Below are 18,193 nucleotides of genomic sequence, written 5' to 3'. Positions count from 1 at the left end.
CTCGCGAAATACCTAAGAATTGGCCGCACTAGTGTTGTGTGTGCAGTCACATTTATCGATGACCGACACTTTCCTAAAATTCTTCTAATAAACTGAAGTCCAATGCTAGCCTTCCCTACTACTCATCTTACGTATTCCTTCCATTTCATATTACTTTCCAGTTTTACACCTACATATTTAATCGCCATAACTGTGCCAAGCTGCACACTACTAATTCTATGTTCGAACATTACGGGATGGTCTTTTCCTGCTCATCGGCAGTAACCTACATTTTACTACATTTAGAGCCAGCTGCCATTCATCATACCAGTTAAAAATTTAGTCCAAGTCATCTTGTATCCTCCTACAGTCACTCAACGATGATACATTCCCGTACGCTACAGCATCATCAGGAAACAGCCGCAGATCGCTACTCATCCCTTACTCGGAATATTTGTGTTTATACTGGATGTTTCCGTAAGAGGTGCAAAAAATTTAACGGGACATAGAGGATGCTCCACTGAACAATTTGAGGTGGGGAACCTTGGGTTGGTAGGGCAAGCTTAAGGAGACATGGAAATAAACTTGTCTACCGAACTGTCTAGCATTATTGTTTTCCAGCTTATTTGCAACTATCATGCGTACAAGTTACACGTACTATGATGTTCCTTTACATGCATATTCTTGATTTTCTCCAAAGAAAAAAAGGAGGACAAGGCATATCTTCTATCTGGCCGGCTGAATTGCCATCCATACTTGAGTTTCTTGCAAAGAGTTTTACCTGAGTTTTTGGAGAACATAGCCCTGGCTGTTCCTGAGAGGACATGGATACAACATGAAGGTACCCCGTCTCACTTCAGTGTGGATGTCCGCAACCATTTCAATTCTGTATTTCCTGGTTCCTGGATTCAAAGGGGAGGCTCTGTTCGATAGGCTGCGAGGTCACCTGACTTGCGTAGTCTTAGTTGTTTCCTAAAGGGATTTCTAAAGTCACTTGAGACGCCAGTGGATACGGAGTTGGAATTACTTGCCGGAATTGTAGCTGCCTGCGCTGTGATTCGAAACACACCAGGGATATTTGGCAGCGTGCGTCAGAATAATTTTCGCCAATGTCATGCTTGCATTGGCGTCGATGGCCGTCAGTTTCAGCGAATTTTGTGAAATACGGCACACATGATACGTTCATTGTGTCAGTTACGGTATTAAAAGTTAACTGTAACTAATGGAAATAAAGAAGCACACAATAATGTAATTTTATTCCTGTTATCTCCTTAAGCTGCCTACTCCAACCCAAGCTTCTCTCCCTCAAATTGTTCAGTGGAGCATCTTCTGTGCCCTAGTTAATTTTTGCACGCTCTTGCGGAAACCCCCCGTATAGAGTAAGCACAACCGGATCAAACGTCCTTCAGCACTCCTGACGGCCCCCATGTCTCTGATGAACACTCACCGTTGACGACAACGTATTGGGTTCTATTACGTTTAAGGAGTTATATAGACACTCACATATCTGAGAACCTACTTCGGTTTCAGTTACAGAGTAAGATGACGTGTCACGATATTCCTTCTAAAACACTATTTAACAGTATCAAGTTTCCAGTATAAAACGTATGCAACAAGTGGCGGAGAAACACCTTACAAGTGTCTTCCAAGCAGAAAATTAAAACATGGTACAAGTAAGTCAATTTCTAAAGTTACTGCATCAGCTGTGTAAAAGATTAAATGCATTTATGGGAAATTATTGAACCGACAGGGCGATATAGGGAAATCGGGAAGCTTACAAAGAAAGAACTGCAAAACAGCAAAGATCATGAAAGCCCACATTGAACAGATACAACAAAGAGATCTATATCACAAAAGAGAGAATTACATAATGCGGTTACTGCAAGAAATGCTCATTAAGCTTATGGAACCTTTATATCTAGTAGTAGATCGCAAAAAAGAAACATTAAAGAAAGAAGAAATAAAATTTTCACAACGTTCTTAGGACCAAAATGCGTAAATGAAACTTGGATGAAAAAGAAATCATACAAGATCTAGTAGCTACAGTATAAAATCACATGTGACATTAGTATTATGGTTATCTATATAGAGTGGACAACGTCATGCTCATAAATATAATTCTGAACTTAGCCTTATTAGTGGAAAAACCACAACTGACAGATAGACGTTAATGAGACCCTGAAAGAAATGGGCAGCCACGAAAAAATCATTCAGCATGGAACAAAATTTAGAGCCACAACTGACAAACACAAATTTACTCAGAAGACACTTCAGTTCATTGGGAGCAGTCTGGGAAAGTATAGCTCACTTATAAAGCAAAATACGTACTGAACACCTGTACCATCGGTCCTTCAGTACTACACCAGGATTAAATTCCAAAGTTTCGCAAGTTGGAAGCCATAGGAGTAAACTGCTTTTGTTTATGTCATTTCCAAACAAATTACATGATCTAATGATTCCTTCTTAATGTACGTCATTGGAGCTTTCCTTCCAAACATTAGAATGTTCTCAACAGATTTTACTCCTGAAACTTTTTGATTTCCACTCCAAGTTCAGCAAGTACATAGGCCTACTTTGGAAGTGACTAGTTAACTCAAATATTGTGAAGCTATATATCATTATTTATTTAACATCTGGACACGTTTCTGGCATCAACAGTTTCCAACAAGAAAATGGGTCTCAGAGTGGGTCACAGAGAAAACAAAATTCTTTAAGGATGCGCCTCGAAATATCTACCCGGATGAAAAGACTAAACAAGAAACTCCGCATTGTGGTATCTGAGAACGTAAGCAAGAAGCGGTTCAGGGTTCCCCCTCTCATTTCTGCCATCAATAAATTCTCTAGTACTGTACTTTAATCCCATGAATTACTCGGCTACACATAGCAGTTACACTTATACAATAATACTACACCAGGAGAAGGTGATAATGTGCGCTTTACAAGAAAATACTTGCACTTACACCCTTGAACACCACCAATGGCCTGCGAGGCACGATGACATGCGACTGCAGTATTCTGATTACAGGTTCGCGGCGTAACGCTGGCTGCGACGACGGGAAAGCTGGTGGACGTGTGGATGGGAATCCCATACGCGCAGAAACCCGTGGGGCCACTGAGGTTCCGCCATCCTAGGCCCGTGGACCGCTGGGACACCAACGGCGAGATCCTCAACACCACCACTCCTCCAAACAGCTGCGTCCAGATCATCGACACGGTCAGTGCTTCTTACTCTCTACGTACAGATGTCATTAATTTTCAACACTTTTCATACTTCGAAAGTCTATATACAACAAAACTGAATATCAAGTAGAAAAATAGTTCTAATTATAAAGAAAAAGGCCCTCTCAGCATTTTTCTAATGTTTCCACTGAGTTCAAATTGAAATAGTCATCAGTTATTTGAAACTTCTACATTAACTAATGTCTACCAATACTATTATGTACAGTCCATTTACTTCAAGCATTTCAGCACTACAATGAGGTGACAAAAGTCGAAGGATACATGCTAATATCGTGTCGATCGTGCTGCTCGTCATAGTGTCATGGACTCAAAAAGTCGTTGGAAATCCCCTGCAGAAATATTGAGCCATGCTGCCTCCTTATCCGTACATAGCAGCGAAATTATTGCTGGTGCAGGGTTTATGTACGAACTGGCCTCCCGATTATGTCCCATAAGTGTTCAGTTGGTGGCCAAACCATTCGCTCGAACTGTCCGAAATGTTCTTCAAACCCATCGCGAACGATTGTGGCCTGGTGATATGGAACACGTCAATCCATAAAAATTCCATCGTTGTTTTGGAAAACGGCTGAAAATGGACTTCAAGTAGCCGAACATAATCATTTCCAGTCAATGATCGGTTCATCTGGACCAGGGACCCAGTACATTCCACGTAAACACAGTCCACACATTATGGAGCCACAACAAGCTTGTACAGTGCCTTTTTGGCAACATGAGCCCAATGTTTCATGGGGGTGCGCCACACTCGGACCCTACCATTAGCTCTTACCAACTGGAATCGGGACTCAGTGACCAGGTCACGGCTTTTCATTCATCTAGGGCCCAACTGACATGATAACGAACCTAAAACAGGCTCTTCAGGCGATGTCGTGGCTATTAGCTACGGCACTGACGTCGGTGGTCTGCTGTCATAGCCCATGAAAGTCGAAAATTTCGCCTCTCTGCCCTAAGGTATGACTTCGGTGTACGCCCCACATTGATTTCTGCGGTGAGTTCACTAAGTGGTGTTTGTCTGTTAGCATTGACAATTCAACGCAAACGCGGCTCCTCTCTGTCGTTAAGTGAAGGCCTTCGGTCGCTGCGTTGTTCAAGGTGAAAGGCAATGCCAGAAATTTGGTATACCCGGCACACTTTTGACCCTGTGGATCGCGGAATACTGAATTCCCTAACAGTTTCAAAAATGGAATGCCCAATGCGTCTAGGTCCAGCTACCATTGGACGTTCAAAGTCTTACTTCCGGTCGTGCGGCCAGAATCACGTCGGAAACCTTTTCACGTGAATCACCTGCATGCTAACGACAGCTCCACCGATGCACTGCCCTTTTCTACCCTGTGTACGCGATACTACCACTGCTTAGGTTGTGCATATCGCTATCCCATGACTTTTTGTCTCCTCAGTGTATCTCTCTAAAAATTTGTCTTTAAATATAAGAGAGTGCCTGAAGGTACTAATCTTGGCAGGTGAATTAAATGCATAAATAAGAATGTACCGGTCTACATAAATTCATTACATATGTTGAATTATTTTGGAGAATAACGTAGACGTATTAGTGTACGTTATGACGCTGCAAACTAGAAGAGTTACATAAACTAATAAGGTATAGAGGAAAATAGTTTGCATTAGTTGTAAAACGCTGCATACATTTACATTCTCAAGAGTTTCCAGTTTCAGATTATGCCAGCTCCTAGTTGCAGGCAACTGTTATGTGATTCTGTGCAAAAGATCACGGTAATTATCATTGCAACCGTTGGTAAAATTGATTCCCTTTCTTTCAAAAACATACAAGTAATATTTTGAATGAGAAAACGTGCATATCAACACCATGTACGATGGGCTTCTAGCAGAGGGAAAAGCGTGCTCTAATTTAATTTACAGAGGTAGCAGTGCCTCGGAGTTTTAGCCGTTCTCTCTACTCTCTCTAAGAGGGCGACCGTGGACTTTGGTGCTGGAGCGTGCTTCAAGGCTGAATGTAATGAGTGTGGCTCATCTTCACTTGGAGCCGCGGATCACATGGCGTTATTGTTCGAGCCCTCTCAACGAATTCAAATAACTGACTGAATTACTGAATGGGAGCGAACCTCGCCATTCACAATCTGTCGTTGAGTTAAGCTCCGAGCACAGTCGGTCGTATCCACAAGTAACTGTCACAGATTTTATCGTAAATATCTTCTCAAAACTCAGGGGATATCAGTTGATGTAGTGGACTATCTAGTGAGTTTACTAGATTCCTGGCTACGCACCGCGGCGATAAATAATTAATTGATTGTAGTTGACTGTTTGATTACTAAGATAATATCTAAACTGATCTTCAAAAAGTAGGGTACACATTATTACGCCAAGCCAAGCAATTTTTTATTGAACGGTGCAGTTCATTTCAAACTTGCATGAATATATCACATTATTTTTAAACATAGTCACCTTAGTCTCTGTGGACAGCCGTGGAAACTTTCTACCAATCGTTTAATTCCTCACGATAGAAATCCCACTTTCTTCACGGAGCCATGCGAGAACTGCTGTGTTAACGTCCTCATCGTTGGAAAATATCCTCCAGACGTTCGTTCAGCTTGCCGGAAAGATGCAAATAACATGGTAGAAGAAGAACTTAACTTCCCGGTCGGCATCACGCACGTCTGTGCGGCTTTGTCCAAATTGTTGACATCAATTCACTACGGCTCGACGTGACATAGCATTTGCTCAACATACCGCCAGAAACTCAATTTGGCTCCGTGTGGTAATTCAGACGAGCCGTCCTCAAGAATCGTACATTTCTCATACTTCGGTTCTGGTGGACGTTTCCAGTTCCACTTCAGTCGTACGCTGTAATGCACTTGTTACCCGTACCGACTCAGAATTCTGTCTGCGGCAAACCCGGAACACGTAGACCTACTCTCTTCTGACAGTGTGCCACTCGTGTGCGCAATGTTCTTAGCGGTGAACGACACGTGTAATTGGCTCTCTGAAGTCACAACGAAACATTTACTCATATTAAAAGATCCTTCACTCAATACCCATTCATTCCTCTTTGTTTCATCATACTACCACATAGCATGCAGAGGTTGTGCCATATTCCTGATAGGAAGGGAGCTCCAGTCCCACAACACACGTCTACATCTACATCTACATAAATACTCCGCAATCCACCATACGGTGCGTAGCGGAAGGTACCTCGTACCACAACTAGCATCTTCTCTCCCTGTTCCACTCCCAAACAGAATGAGGGAAAAGTGACAGCCTATATGCCTCTGTACGAGCCCTAATCTCTCTTATCTTATCTTCGTGGTCTTCCCGCGAAATATAAGTTGGCGGCAGTAAAATTGTACTGCAGTCAGCCTCAAATGCTGGTTCTCTAAATTTCCTCAGTAGCGATTCACGAAAAGAACGCCTTCTTTCCTCCAGGGACTTCCACCCGAGTTCCTGAAGCACTTCCGTCACACTCGCGTGATGATCAAACCTATCAGTAACAAATCTAGCAGCCCGCCTCTTAATTGCTTCTATGTCCTCCCTTAATCCGACCTGATAGGGATCCCAAACGCTCGAGCAGTGCTCAAGAATAGGTCGTATTAGTGTTTTATAAGCGATCTCCTTTGCAGATGAACCACATCTTCCCAGAAATCTTCCAATGAACCGAAGACGACTATCCGCCTTCCCCCCAACTGCCATTACATGCTTTTCCCACTTCAAATTGCTCTGCAATGTTACGCCAAAATATTTAATCGACGTGACTGTGTCAAGCGCTACACTACTAATGGAGTATTCAAACATTGCGGGATTCTTTTTCCAATTCATCTGCATTAATTTACATTTATCTATATTTAGCGTTAGATGCCATTCTTTACACCAATCACAAATCCTGTCCAAGTAATCTTGTATCCTCCTACAGTCACTCGACGACGACACCTTCCCGTACACCATAGCATCATCAGCAGACAGCCGCACATTGCTATCCACCCTATCCAGAAGATCATTTATGTAGATAGAAAACAACAGCGGACCTACCACACTTCCCTGGGGCACTCCAGATGATACCCTCACCTCCGATGAACACTCACCATCGAGGACAACGTACTGGATTGTATTACTTAAGAAGTCTTCGAGCCACTCACATACTTGGGAACTAATCCCATATGCTCGTACCTTAGTGAGGAGTCTGCAGTGGCGCACACAGTCAAACGCTTTCCGGAAGTCAGGGAATATGGCATCTGTCTGATACCCTTCATCCATGGTTCGCAAGATATCATGTGAAAAAAGGGCAAGTTGCGTTTCGCAGAAGAGATACTTTCTAAAGCCGTGCTGATGCATGGACAGCAACTTCTCTGTCTCAAGGAAATTCATTATACTGGATCTGAGAATATGTTCGAGAATCCTGCACCAAACCGATGTTAAGGATATTGGTCTGTAATTTTGAGGATCCGTCCTTCTACCCTTCTTATATACAGGCGTCACCAGCGCTTTTTTCCAGTCGCTCGGGACTTTACGTTGGGCGAGAGATTCGGGATAAATGCAAGCTAAGTAAGAAGGCAATGCAGTATTCTCTGTAAAACCGAATTGGAATCCCATCAGGACCTGACGATTTATTTATTTTCAACCCATTCAGCTGCTTCACAACCCTAGGGATGTCCATCACTTTGTCCTCTATACGGCAATCTGTACGAGACTCAAACGGCGGTAAGTTTGTAGGATCCTCCTGCGTGAAGGATTTCTCAAATGCTCAAGTTAAAATTTCACCTTTCGTTTTGCTGTCTTCCGTTGCCAGGACAGACTGATCAGTGAGTGACTGGATGGAAGCCCTCGACCCGCTTACCGATTTTACGTAAGATCAGTATTTCCTTGGGTTTTCAGCAAGATCTTTTGCCTGGCCTCATTCTCCCGATCTTTCTTGTACCGCGAGTGCAACTGCCTTTGCTTCCTGAGCATTCTCCGAATTGCGCTGTTAAACCACTGTGTGTCTTTTCCGTCCGTAACCCACTTTCTCGGCACATACTTGTCCTATGCGTGATTTACAATGTGTTTAAAATTTGACCATACTTCTTCCACGTCCGTCGTACCGGAAGTAAATGAAGTCGAATCATTTACTATGTGGGATGCTAACAACTACTTATCTGCTCTTTCTAGTAAGAATACTCTCCTAACCTTCTTGACCGACTTTTTAACTTTCGTAACCATAGTCGTAATGATAACATCATGATCACTAATCCCTATTCAACACTGACACCGTCGATGAGGTCTGGTCTTTTAGTGGCTACCGGATCGAGAATATTTCCATTAGCCGTTGGCTGTCGATTTAGCTGCTCAAGACAGTTTCCGGATAATGTGTTCAAAAGTAATTCACACGACGGCTTGTCTGTGCCACCTGTAAAGAATCCATAGACATCCCAGTCTATACTAGGTAGGTTGAATTCGCCTCCGACTAATATAGCATGATCCGGGTACTTCTGCGATACAGAGTGTAGACTCACTTTGAATGATTCTAGAACTGTCACGGTGGAACCTGGTGACCGGCAATAACACCCAAAAATTACTTTATTCCTCCTAACCCTGTTAAACGTGTCCAGGTAACTTCACAATCACACTCTACTTCGACCTCAATAGACACAATATTTTTGTCAACTGCAGTGAGTACACCACCTCCTACGGTGTCTAATCTGTCTTTCCGATACAGGTTCCAACCCTCACTAAATATTTCATAATTTCCTATCTCATGGTTCAGCCAGGTCTCAGTCCCGAGAATAGTTTGCGCGCCACACGCTTCCTGGAGGGCAGTAAAACGATGTGCTACATCCTGTTAAAGTAATTTGACGTCAGTTAAATATCGCTCTCGCTCCGCTTCCGCTGTACGGACTTTGTGCTCGGCAGGTGTTCGGTGACTTCCCGGGCTCGGTCATCTGGAACCCCAACACGCAGCTGTCGGAGGACTGCCTCTACATCAACGTGGTGGCGCCCAAGCCACGGCCGCGCAACGCCGCCGTCATGGTGTGGATCTTCGGCGGCGGCTTCTACTCGGGCACGGCCACGCTCGACGTGTACGACCACAAGACGCTCGTGTCCGAGGAGAACGTGATCCTGGTGTCGATGCAGTACCGCGTCGCGTCGCTGGGCTTCCTCTTCTTCGACACGAGCGACGTGCCGGGCAACGCGGGGCTCTTCGACCAGCTGATGGCGCTCCAGTGGGTGCACGACAACATCCACTACTTCGGCGGCAACCCGCACAACGTGACGCTGTTCGGCGAGTCGGCCGGCGCCGTCTCCGTCAGCATCCACCTGCTGAGCCCCCTCAGCAGGAACCTCTTCTCACAGGTGCGCGCTCAGTCCTCAGCACGGCGCAGCTCGTTCTTCGAAATCAGTAATTTATTTCTCCAAGGAACAATTAACAAGGCGCCATCAGCTTAAGACAAGGAAATATTAGCTACATATTTCTTTTCTATGCATTTTATGTAAGTCTATACGGGGTTTTACAAAAAGGTACGGCCAAACTTTCAGCAAACATTCCTCACACACAAAGTAAGAAAATATGTTATGTGGACATGTGTCCGGAAACGCTTACTTTCCATGTTAGAGCTCATTTTATTACTTCTCTTCAAATCACATTAATCATGCAATGGAAACACACAGCGTGACTTCACTCACTTTGATACAGAAAATGTTCAAAATGTCCTCTTTCACAGAGGATACATGCATCCATCCTCCGTCGAATGCAATCCCTGATGCGCTGATGCAGCCCTGGAGAATGGTGTATTGTATCACAGCCGTCCACAATACGAGCACGAAGAGTCTCTACATTTGTTACCGGGTTTGCGTAGACAAGAGCTTTCAAATGTCCCCATAAATGAAAGTCAAGGGGGTTGAGGTCAGGAGAGCGTGGAAGCCATGGAATCGGTCACCGAATCTGTTGCTGAGAAGCGTACGAACACTTCGACTGAAATGTGCAGGAGCTCCATCGTGCATGAACCACATGTTGTGTCGTACTTGTAAACGCACATGTTCCAGCAGCACAGGTAGAGTATCCCATATGAAATCATGATAACGTGCTCCATTGAGCGTAGGTGGAAGAACATGGGGCCCAATCAAGACATCACCAACAATGCCTGCCCAAACGTTCACAGAAAATCTGTGTTGATGACGTGACTGCACAATTGCGTGCGGATTCTCGTCAGCCCACACATGTTGATTGTGAAAATTTACAATTTGATCACGCTGGAAAAAAGCCTCATCCGTAAAGAGTACATTTGCACTGAAATGAGGATTGACACATTGTTGGATGAACCATTCGCGGAAGTGTACCCGTGGAGGCCAATCAGCTGCTGATAGTGCCTGCACACGCTGTACATGGTACGGAAACAACTGGTTCTCCTGTAGCACTCTCCATACAGTGACGTGGTCAACGTTACCTTGTACAGCAGCAACTTCTCTGACGCTGACATTAGGTTTATCGTCATCTGCACGAAGAATTGCCTCGTCCATTGCAGGTGTCCTCGTCGTCCTAGGTCACCCCAGTCGCGAGTCATAGGCTGGAATGTTCCGTGCTCCCTAAGACGCCGATCAATTACTTCAAACGTCTTCCTGTCGGGACACCTTCGTTCTGGAAATCTGTCTCGATACAAACATACCGCGCCACGGCTATTGCCCCGTGCTAATCCATACATCAAATGGGCATCTGCCAACTCCGCATTTGTAAACATTGCACTGACTGCAAAACCACGTTCGTGATGAACACTAACCTGTTGATACTACGTACTGATGTGCTTGATGCTAGTGCTGTAGAGCAATGAGTCGCATGTCAGCACAAGCACCGAAGTCAACATTACCTTCCTTCAATTGTTCCAACTGGCGGCGAATCGAGGAAGTACAGTACATACTGGCGAAACTAAAATGAGCTCTAACATGAAAATTAAACGTTTCCGGACACATGTCCACATAACATCTGTTCTTTATTTGTGTGTGAGGAATGTTTCCTGAAAGTTTGGCCGCACCTTTTTGTAACACCCTGTATACAGGGTGGAGGAAAATTGTGTCACGAAATTTTAACCCTTCGTAGCTGATGAAATCGTTCGGTCTCGTTCCCGCAACGGCACGTCGGCCGATCTCGTTCCACCCTCGGTCCCGTTCCCCTCTGTCTCTGTCTCGGTCTCGGTCTCGCTCAGCCGGACTCGTCCTTCATCGCGTGGCCACTCGTCGCAGTTCCACTGCCGACTGCTCCTAGTTAGTTCAGTATCAAGTTGTTGTTGTTCGTTTCGTTCGCTTCGCACGTCCATTCTAGATCTGTTTGAAACCTTTTTTGAGCTCTGAACTTCTGGTTCTTTTTGTATTCTATTCAGCGTCCACTAACGCTAATGAAAATGTATTTTATAACTACGTAAACTACGAAAAAATTACGTGGTATGTAATACATACACCTTTTCAGGTAACAAAACGGCGTATCAGCTTACTTCACTATTTCGATAAACAGCAGAAGAAATACTTGTAAAAAGGCAAGTTTTTTGGTTATTACATATGCAAAGGACGTCAGCATGGCACACACGAAAGGCCATTTTCCGTCTTTTTTCGATCCAAGGTAAAACAGCATGTTCATTGTCATGGAAGGCAGATCGACTTACAACCGAATCAAACCCATGTTTCGTAATCCAGTGTCTGGTGTCACATTTTGTAAAGAGAATATGATAACTCCTACAATGTTATTTCAGTGGTACCGGGTGGCGCACGAAAAATCGCCCCTGAGTACTAGACTACTCACTGTCGCTTACCAATCGTCAACTATTGTTTCGAAGTTGTTTGCATTGGCTTCTTATTTCTCCACTGCCTGACTATTACATGTGCATCTATTCTGATCGCATCGGTCAACGAATGGTGCGAAATTGACGAGCAGTCCGTACTCGGGGCCGGTTTTTCGTGCGGCACCTTACATTATTTTACTTCGGTCAGCCACGTAAAGCTAAAGTTGGCTAAACGAGATGTTTTGCAGAATCACGAAAATTACAAGGGTGTGAGAATTCTGTTGTGAATAAAAATTCTGTACTCCAGGGGGGAGGCAAGTGCCCCCTTTTGGCTCCTTCCATCCTTCTCGTAAGAACCATGTAGAACAATGAACGGTGAACGAGTAAAAATTAACGTTTCCCAAAAAAGAGCGATCACCAGTGCACTAGTTCCCAAGGATGAATGACTTTTCTCATCTTTAGTAGGAACCAAAATATCTAATGTTCTGTAGGTCGACAATGCACAATTTTTAAACTACGGAAATTTGGCGCTACGTGCTCCGATTGGCCACGGGATTGCCCTGATGCCGGATGCTCTGGAAAACGCATGACCGCGAATGCTCTGCCTGCCCCAGATAGAGATGTACCCAAGGCGGCCCCCACGCTTGGTGGTAGCGTGCCAGCCTTCCACTCTGGGGACGAATCCTCATGGGTCCCGACACATCCATTGTAGTTTCATGATGAGACGTACCTGGAACAAACCCGTCAACAGCTCTTAGTTCGCGTACATAAAGTATTTTACGAACTGTGTCAGCCCTGAAAACCGCCTGTTTTGTAGCTAGGACACTGTTTAAAGCAGGTGCTCGAACTGGCGACCCTCTAACGCGACACAAGCTCGGTAACGTCGAACGGTGTTTTGCTGTACTCTTTCAAAGATTCCTGGCATTGCCGTGGTGTAACTGGTGGCATGTTGAATGCGATCCATTAATTCCCCTTCGTTTCTAGGTGGTTCACGTCCGGGTGGGCGAACTAGAACCTTGAAGAATCCCCACAGGGAAAAGTCCGTTGGCGTGAAGTCTGGTGATCGCTGGGGCCATGTCCTACAAGCACCTCTGCCAATTGCCTGGCCGTCGAAGAGTTCATTTAACTATCCGCGTGCAGCACGACTGTTATGTGCGGACGCCCCATCATGCTGCAACCACATGCATAGCCGTATATCCAGGGGATCATCTTCCAGCGGACCGGGTAGAGTTTCTTGCAAAAAGTGAAGGTAATTTGCTCCGGTAAGTCAAGGAGGTAGACGCACCGGCCGAATTATATGGTCACCCACAAGGCCTGCCCAAATGTTGAGCGAAAATCGTTCCTTGTGTCCGTGGACGTATGTGACGTGAGGGTTTCCCATTGCCCAGAAATGAACGTTTCGATTGTTGTAAAGGCCATTCCGATGGAAGGTGCACTCCTCCACAAACAACACAATAGCTGGGAAGTTGGGATCTCGTGCAACACGTCGCAGAAACCACCGGCAAAACCCTAGGCTATGCTCATAGTCCGCCACAGGACTCAGCTCTTGGACAGAGTGGAAACTAAATAGATGCTGGCCGTCATCTCTCAAAACCTCCCAGGCTAACCGACAAGTGACCCCAATGTCATGTCCAGCCGCTCAAGTACTTGTAGTAGGTGCTTCCTCGAAGAGCTCGAGAACAGTCTGTTCAAGTGCAGCATCCCGTCGTGTTCGAGGTCTCCCAGCACCACCATGATATCCCACTGACGAGCCTGTTTCGCTAAGTCGCCGGTGAACTGCTGTAAACGTTTGCCGGTGTGGGTGGCGTCTTACTTTCTCAAACAACCGTCGAACTTCATGTGCATTACCGTCGGCTAGTCCATAAACAAAAACCACACCTCGTTGTTCTTCAAACGAATCCTATGACGACATGCTTACTGTATGACTAAATCGCAGGTGAAGTGTGTACTCAGAAGCGAAGCTTACGTCTGAATGCCTCTGACGTGAGGTGGAGACAAAAAACAAGATGTATTTGACACATCTGCGTATCACTTTGGGCAGTGGCGGGGAGAGGGACGTTTGTATCGTTCGTATGTGTGAACCGACACCCATAGCGCTGCCTGTCAACCGATGAACGGCAACGGGGCAATCATGCGGCCAATCGGAGCGCTTGGCGTCAAGTTTCCGTAGTTTAAAAATGGTGCGTTGTCGACATACACATCCATTTGGTTCCTATTGGCATCAGCTATCCAGGGTTAAAATTTCGTGACACAATTATTCTCCATCCTATATATTACTTACTTGAAACAGCTATAAACATTTAAGAGACTCTTCTCTGGTTTCTGCCGTCTCATTGTATCGATTATGTATTATCTAGTGACAGGCGTGATAAACCACTTGCGCCGGTTTCTTGACCGTGGTCTGTAGCTTGTTGTGAAATGTTTCCCTGTGATAGACATCCTGCACGATTCGATAATATTGGCCGTCAGTAATCTACAGGGAGAACTATTCCGAGAATTTAGCACCTCGGTTCTCAATAATGTAGGTGGCTGTATCGTACGCCCGATCATCCACAGAGCTGTTTAGCAATCGGGTATCGCGTGCTGTTAGGCCACGTCAGTTCCCTAGCGTGTAGGTAGCGTGCGATCGCTCTATCAGTGATGGCTAGTAAGTGACTGACAGAATAATACGTTTCTTCCGTTGCTCCACAAACAAATCTGTGCGTGAGCGAGTCAACGTTTCCTTGTTGTGGCAGGCGGCTGTTGTACTGAGATGCATTCTATGCAGTTTGCTGTTCGTAGGAATTTTATCACTGTCAATCAGATATCGTTGTGAACAAATCCCTGAGGACAGGAACGTTTGGTGAATGTCTTGCCTCGGTGATGTCCAATTCACTTGTTGATACCGACCTCTGACGGATTGTAGCTAACTAATAGGACTGCAGAGGTCTTATTCTCAAAAGAACCATCCGATTTTAAAAATTATAACTTTTACATACGTTGACGAACAGCCTTGGGGGTACCTTCATTACCTACGTTTAGGGAGACAGTTTTCATTTACCCTCCACAGATTTTCAAGCTGTCCTCCACCGTAAGCAAAGATAACATCTGGAGGGTATTCAAACTAGTCTCAGTTATCTGCGAGCATGTCTGGAGTTAATGCGTTCACTATTGTCACTATTGTCACTATTGTCACTATTGTTGCTATGCGACTAACTCTCCTACAGCATAAAGAGTGGACTAATGTCAAAGTCACACTATTCTCATACTCAAGAAATGGTCACATGGGAGAAGATGCAAGAATCGTGCATCACTGCTCTTCTCAAGGTTCTAGTGGAGGTACTTTCCCTACGCTTTCCTCCGACCTATTATGAATTGTACTGCATATAACTGTGCCTTGAGTATAGTGTTGTGTTCGTGTTGCTATGGGTGTAGGGAAGGTAGAGGGTGAAACGCAAAGCCAGTACATATTCGCAGCTCACTCCTCTCGAAGAGTACCGAGGGGTCCGCCGAAATCTACGTCCTCCTCCGACGGACAGATCACCATTAACAGTGTGACATGCCTTCGGTTCATGAGACACTGCGTAGAGGTTTGAAGTTTAACCCAGGACATTGGCGCAGAGACTGGCGGACAGGAACTTCACATCACCACTGCTCCTCCCCCTGCCGGCCAAAGTGAAGGTGTAGCTCCAATTCGAGTGCCATCGCTGGTGCGGGCGTTAGCGACCTTGGTCAGAGCCGGCTTAGACGTCTACGAACTACGTGAAGAACGTAGTTGAATCGTACATAAATGACGATTGTCAAGAAACTGCTGGCCCCATAGTCGAATATAGTCGAATACTTTGCCGTATAAGTTGTTCAGTGGTGTACTCTTTGGTCAGAACCAATGCTGCACATTTGTAACTTAATCATACCTGTGTAAGCGAAAAACACGAAACACCTTTCTTTCTATGTTACATCGACTCGACGCACCTTCGGGTATGAGCGAGCGAGTGATTTGCACTACGGCGACCACTACCGACGAATACGCGAACCAACAAACTGACGCCAAAGTAATCTTCTAAGTGGCGACAAGTAATTCACTATTTGCCCCAAGTTTCTATCAGCGTTCATGCAGAAAAAATAGCCTTCTTAAATCAAATAAAACTTTCGGGAACATCTCGTAGACTGGAATATCAGAACGGAAGCCTCGATAACACATGAAACTGTATGCGTTGAATCGCACGGACAGCAAAGAGATAGTCCAATTTTTGTAATATGTATAACATCGTTGATATGGCTCCACAGGGTAGATCACTTTATACATACCTAAAGCGAAGTTCGTACTTTTAATAATTTGAAAAGACATTTTTCTTTCATGGAGTTACTTAATATTCTATCGCACGTTGCACTCGGGAGAATACTTCTCACAGTAACGTCAGAATGCAGTTTGCTTAGCTGTATTTTTATGCTGTTTATCTCCTACTAATTTTGACCAAACAAGATTATCAAACAAAACAGTCAATATATGTATAATTGTAGAGAGTAAGATTACATAAATGCTTTAACAGAAGAAATGGCAAGCTGACCTGTACGATATTTTCATTGAGTTGCAAGGAGATCCCAACCAACGTCCATTTATACATCTACCTGTTGTTGGTGGATATCTCATCTTGCTATCAGTGCTATAGTACACATGCATGCACTTCTCGTTCTATACGGTTTATTCCTCCAACATCTGATCTATTTATTTAATAAAGTAGTGATATAAATAAATTTTCTCCCCATAATTAGATATGATACATCTCCATTCGTTGTCTGATCTACAGATCAAATCTGAAGCACTTCTGTCGCAACGTATTTCTAAATCTTCGACTCTCTCTTCTCTGAACACTTTCTCGACCACATTTCACTTCCAAACAAAGATACACTGTAAAAAAACTTCAGAAAAGACTTCGTGAATTTAAATTTTTTGTCAGTGTTAACAACTTTGTTTTCTTTAGAAAGGTTTATCTTGATATTACCAGTTTGTCAGTGTTAACAATTTGTTTCTTTAGAAACGTTTATCATGATATTTCCAGTTTGTACTTTACACCTCGTCTGCTTCGACCATCGACAGGTAACTGGCTGACAAAAAGCAAGCCATAACCACTAATTTTAGTGTCTCATTTCCTAACTCAGCATCAACTGATTTAATTCGACCATATAACGCTTCCCTTGTTTTTCTTTTGTTGATGTTTATCTCGAACCTGTGATATATGGGTACTGCCCTTGATTAGTAATCAAAAAGTCATGGTCCTGGGTTCATATTCAACCATAGGTTAAATTCTGAATAAAATTTATCAGAAATAGCGGCCATAAATTTACGGCGTAAAAAGTAACCCTCGCTTGCCAATGGTATTGTCAAAGAGGACGTAGCAGTGAACGGAGGTTCAGGGCACAATCTTGCGCTTGGAGTGGGAAACTGACCCAACAAGGTCGAGGAATCAACAATGATGAAAAGCTTGAGGATGCAGGATGCAATGGAGACCACTGCATTTAAGACACATGATGTATATTTACAGGACATGTGGCCTGTAATTCACAAAGTGTCCTGATAATTTCTCCATTGGCAGAAGAATCCGGACTAGTCCCCCATTCGGATCTCCAGGAGGGGACTGCCAAGGTGACCGTGAGGTAAACATCCAATAATCAGGGAAAAGATGACGTTCTTCGAGTCGGGGCATGGAATGTCAGAAATTCGAACGTGATGAGAAGGCTAGGAAATCTGAAAAGGGAAATTCTAAGTCGCAGTCTAGATAAAGTTGGGATCAAAGAAGTGAAATGGAAAGAAAATAGGAATTTCGGGGCCGACGAGTATAGGGAAATCTCAACAGCTATAGGAAACAGTATAACGGGAGGAGGATTCGTCATGAACAGGAAAGTAAGGCTGAGAGTGAGTTACTGTGAGCAGTTCAGTGATAGGGTTGTTCTCACCAAAGTCGACAGGAAACCGACGCCAACAGCTGTTGTTCCGATGGCTTGGCTCTGAGCACTATGGGACCTAACATCTGAGGTCATCAGTCCCCTAGACTTAGAACTACTTAAATCTAACTAACCTAAGGACATCACACACATCCATGCCCGAGGCAGGATTCGAACCTGCGACCGTAACGGTCGCGCGGTTCCAGACTGAAGCGCCTAGAACCGCTCGGCCACAGCGGCCGGCTGTTGTTCAGATGCTGTAGTCACAATCAGAAAATGAAAAGAGAGAGAGAGTATATGAGGATATTGAGCGGGTAATTCAGTATGTTAAGGGAAATCATAATCTA

The 18,193-nt window shown here is 44.5% G+C and overlaps 1 protein-coding gene across 1 annotated transcript in view; it reads left to right on the top strand.

The window, feature by feature from the left end:
- The window catches only part of LOC126456643 (acetylcholinesterase-like), a 372,833-nt gene that overhangs the window by 2,521 nt on the left and 352,119 nt on the right, over nt 1–18,193 (top strand). The window contains exons 2-3 of the mRNA XM_050092387.1: nt 3,005–3,193; nt 9,070–9,510. Coding sequence (XP_049948344.1) covers nt 3,056–3,193; nt 9,070–9,510 — 579 coding nt within the window. The 5' untranslated portion in view covers nt 3,005–3,055. The remainder of the gene's footprint in view (nt 1–3,004; nt 3,194–9,069; nt 9,511–18,193) is intronic.

Source organism: Schistocerca serialis, chromosome 2 (genome assembly GCF_023864345.2).
Source record: "Schistocerca serialis cubense isolate TAMUIC-IGC-003099 chromosome 2, iqSchSeri2.2, whole genome shotgun sequence".
Lineage (NCBI taxonomy): Eukaryota > Metazoa > Arthropoda > Insecta > Orthoptera > Acrididae > Schistocerca > Schistocerca serialis.
Note: the sequence above shows the minus strand (reverse complement) of the source record. Positions and strands in the feature narration are given on the sequence as shown.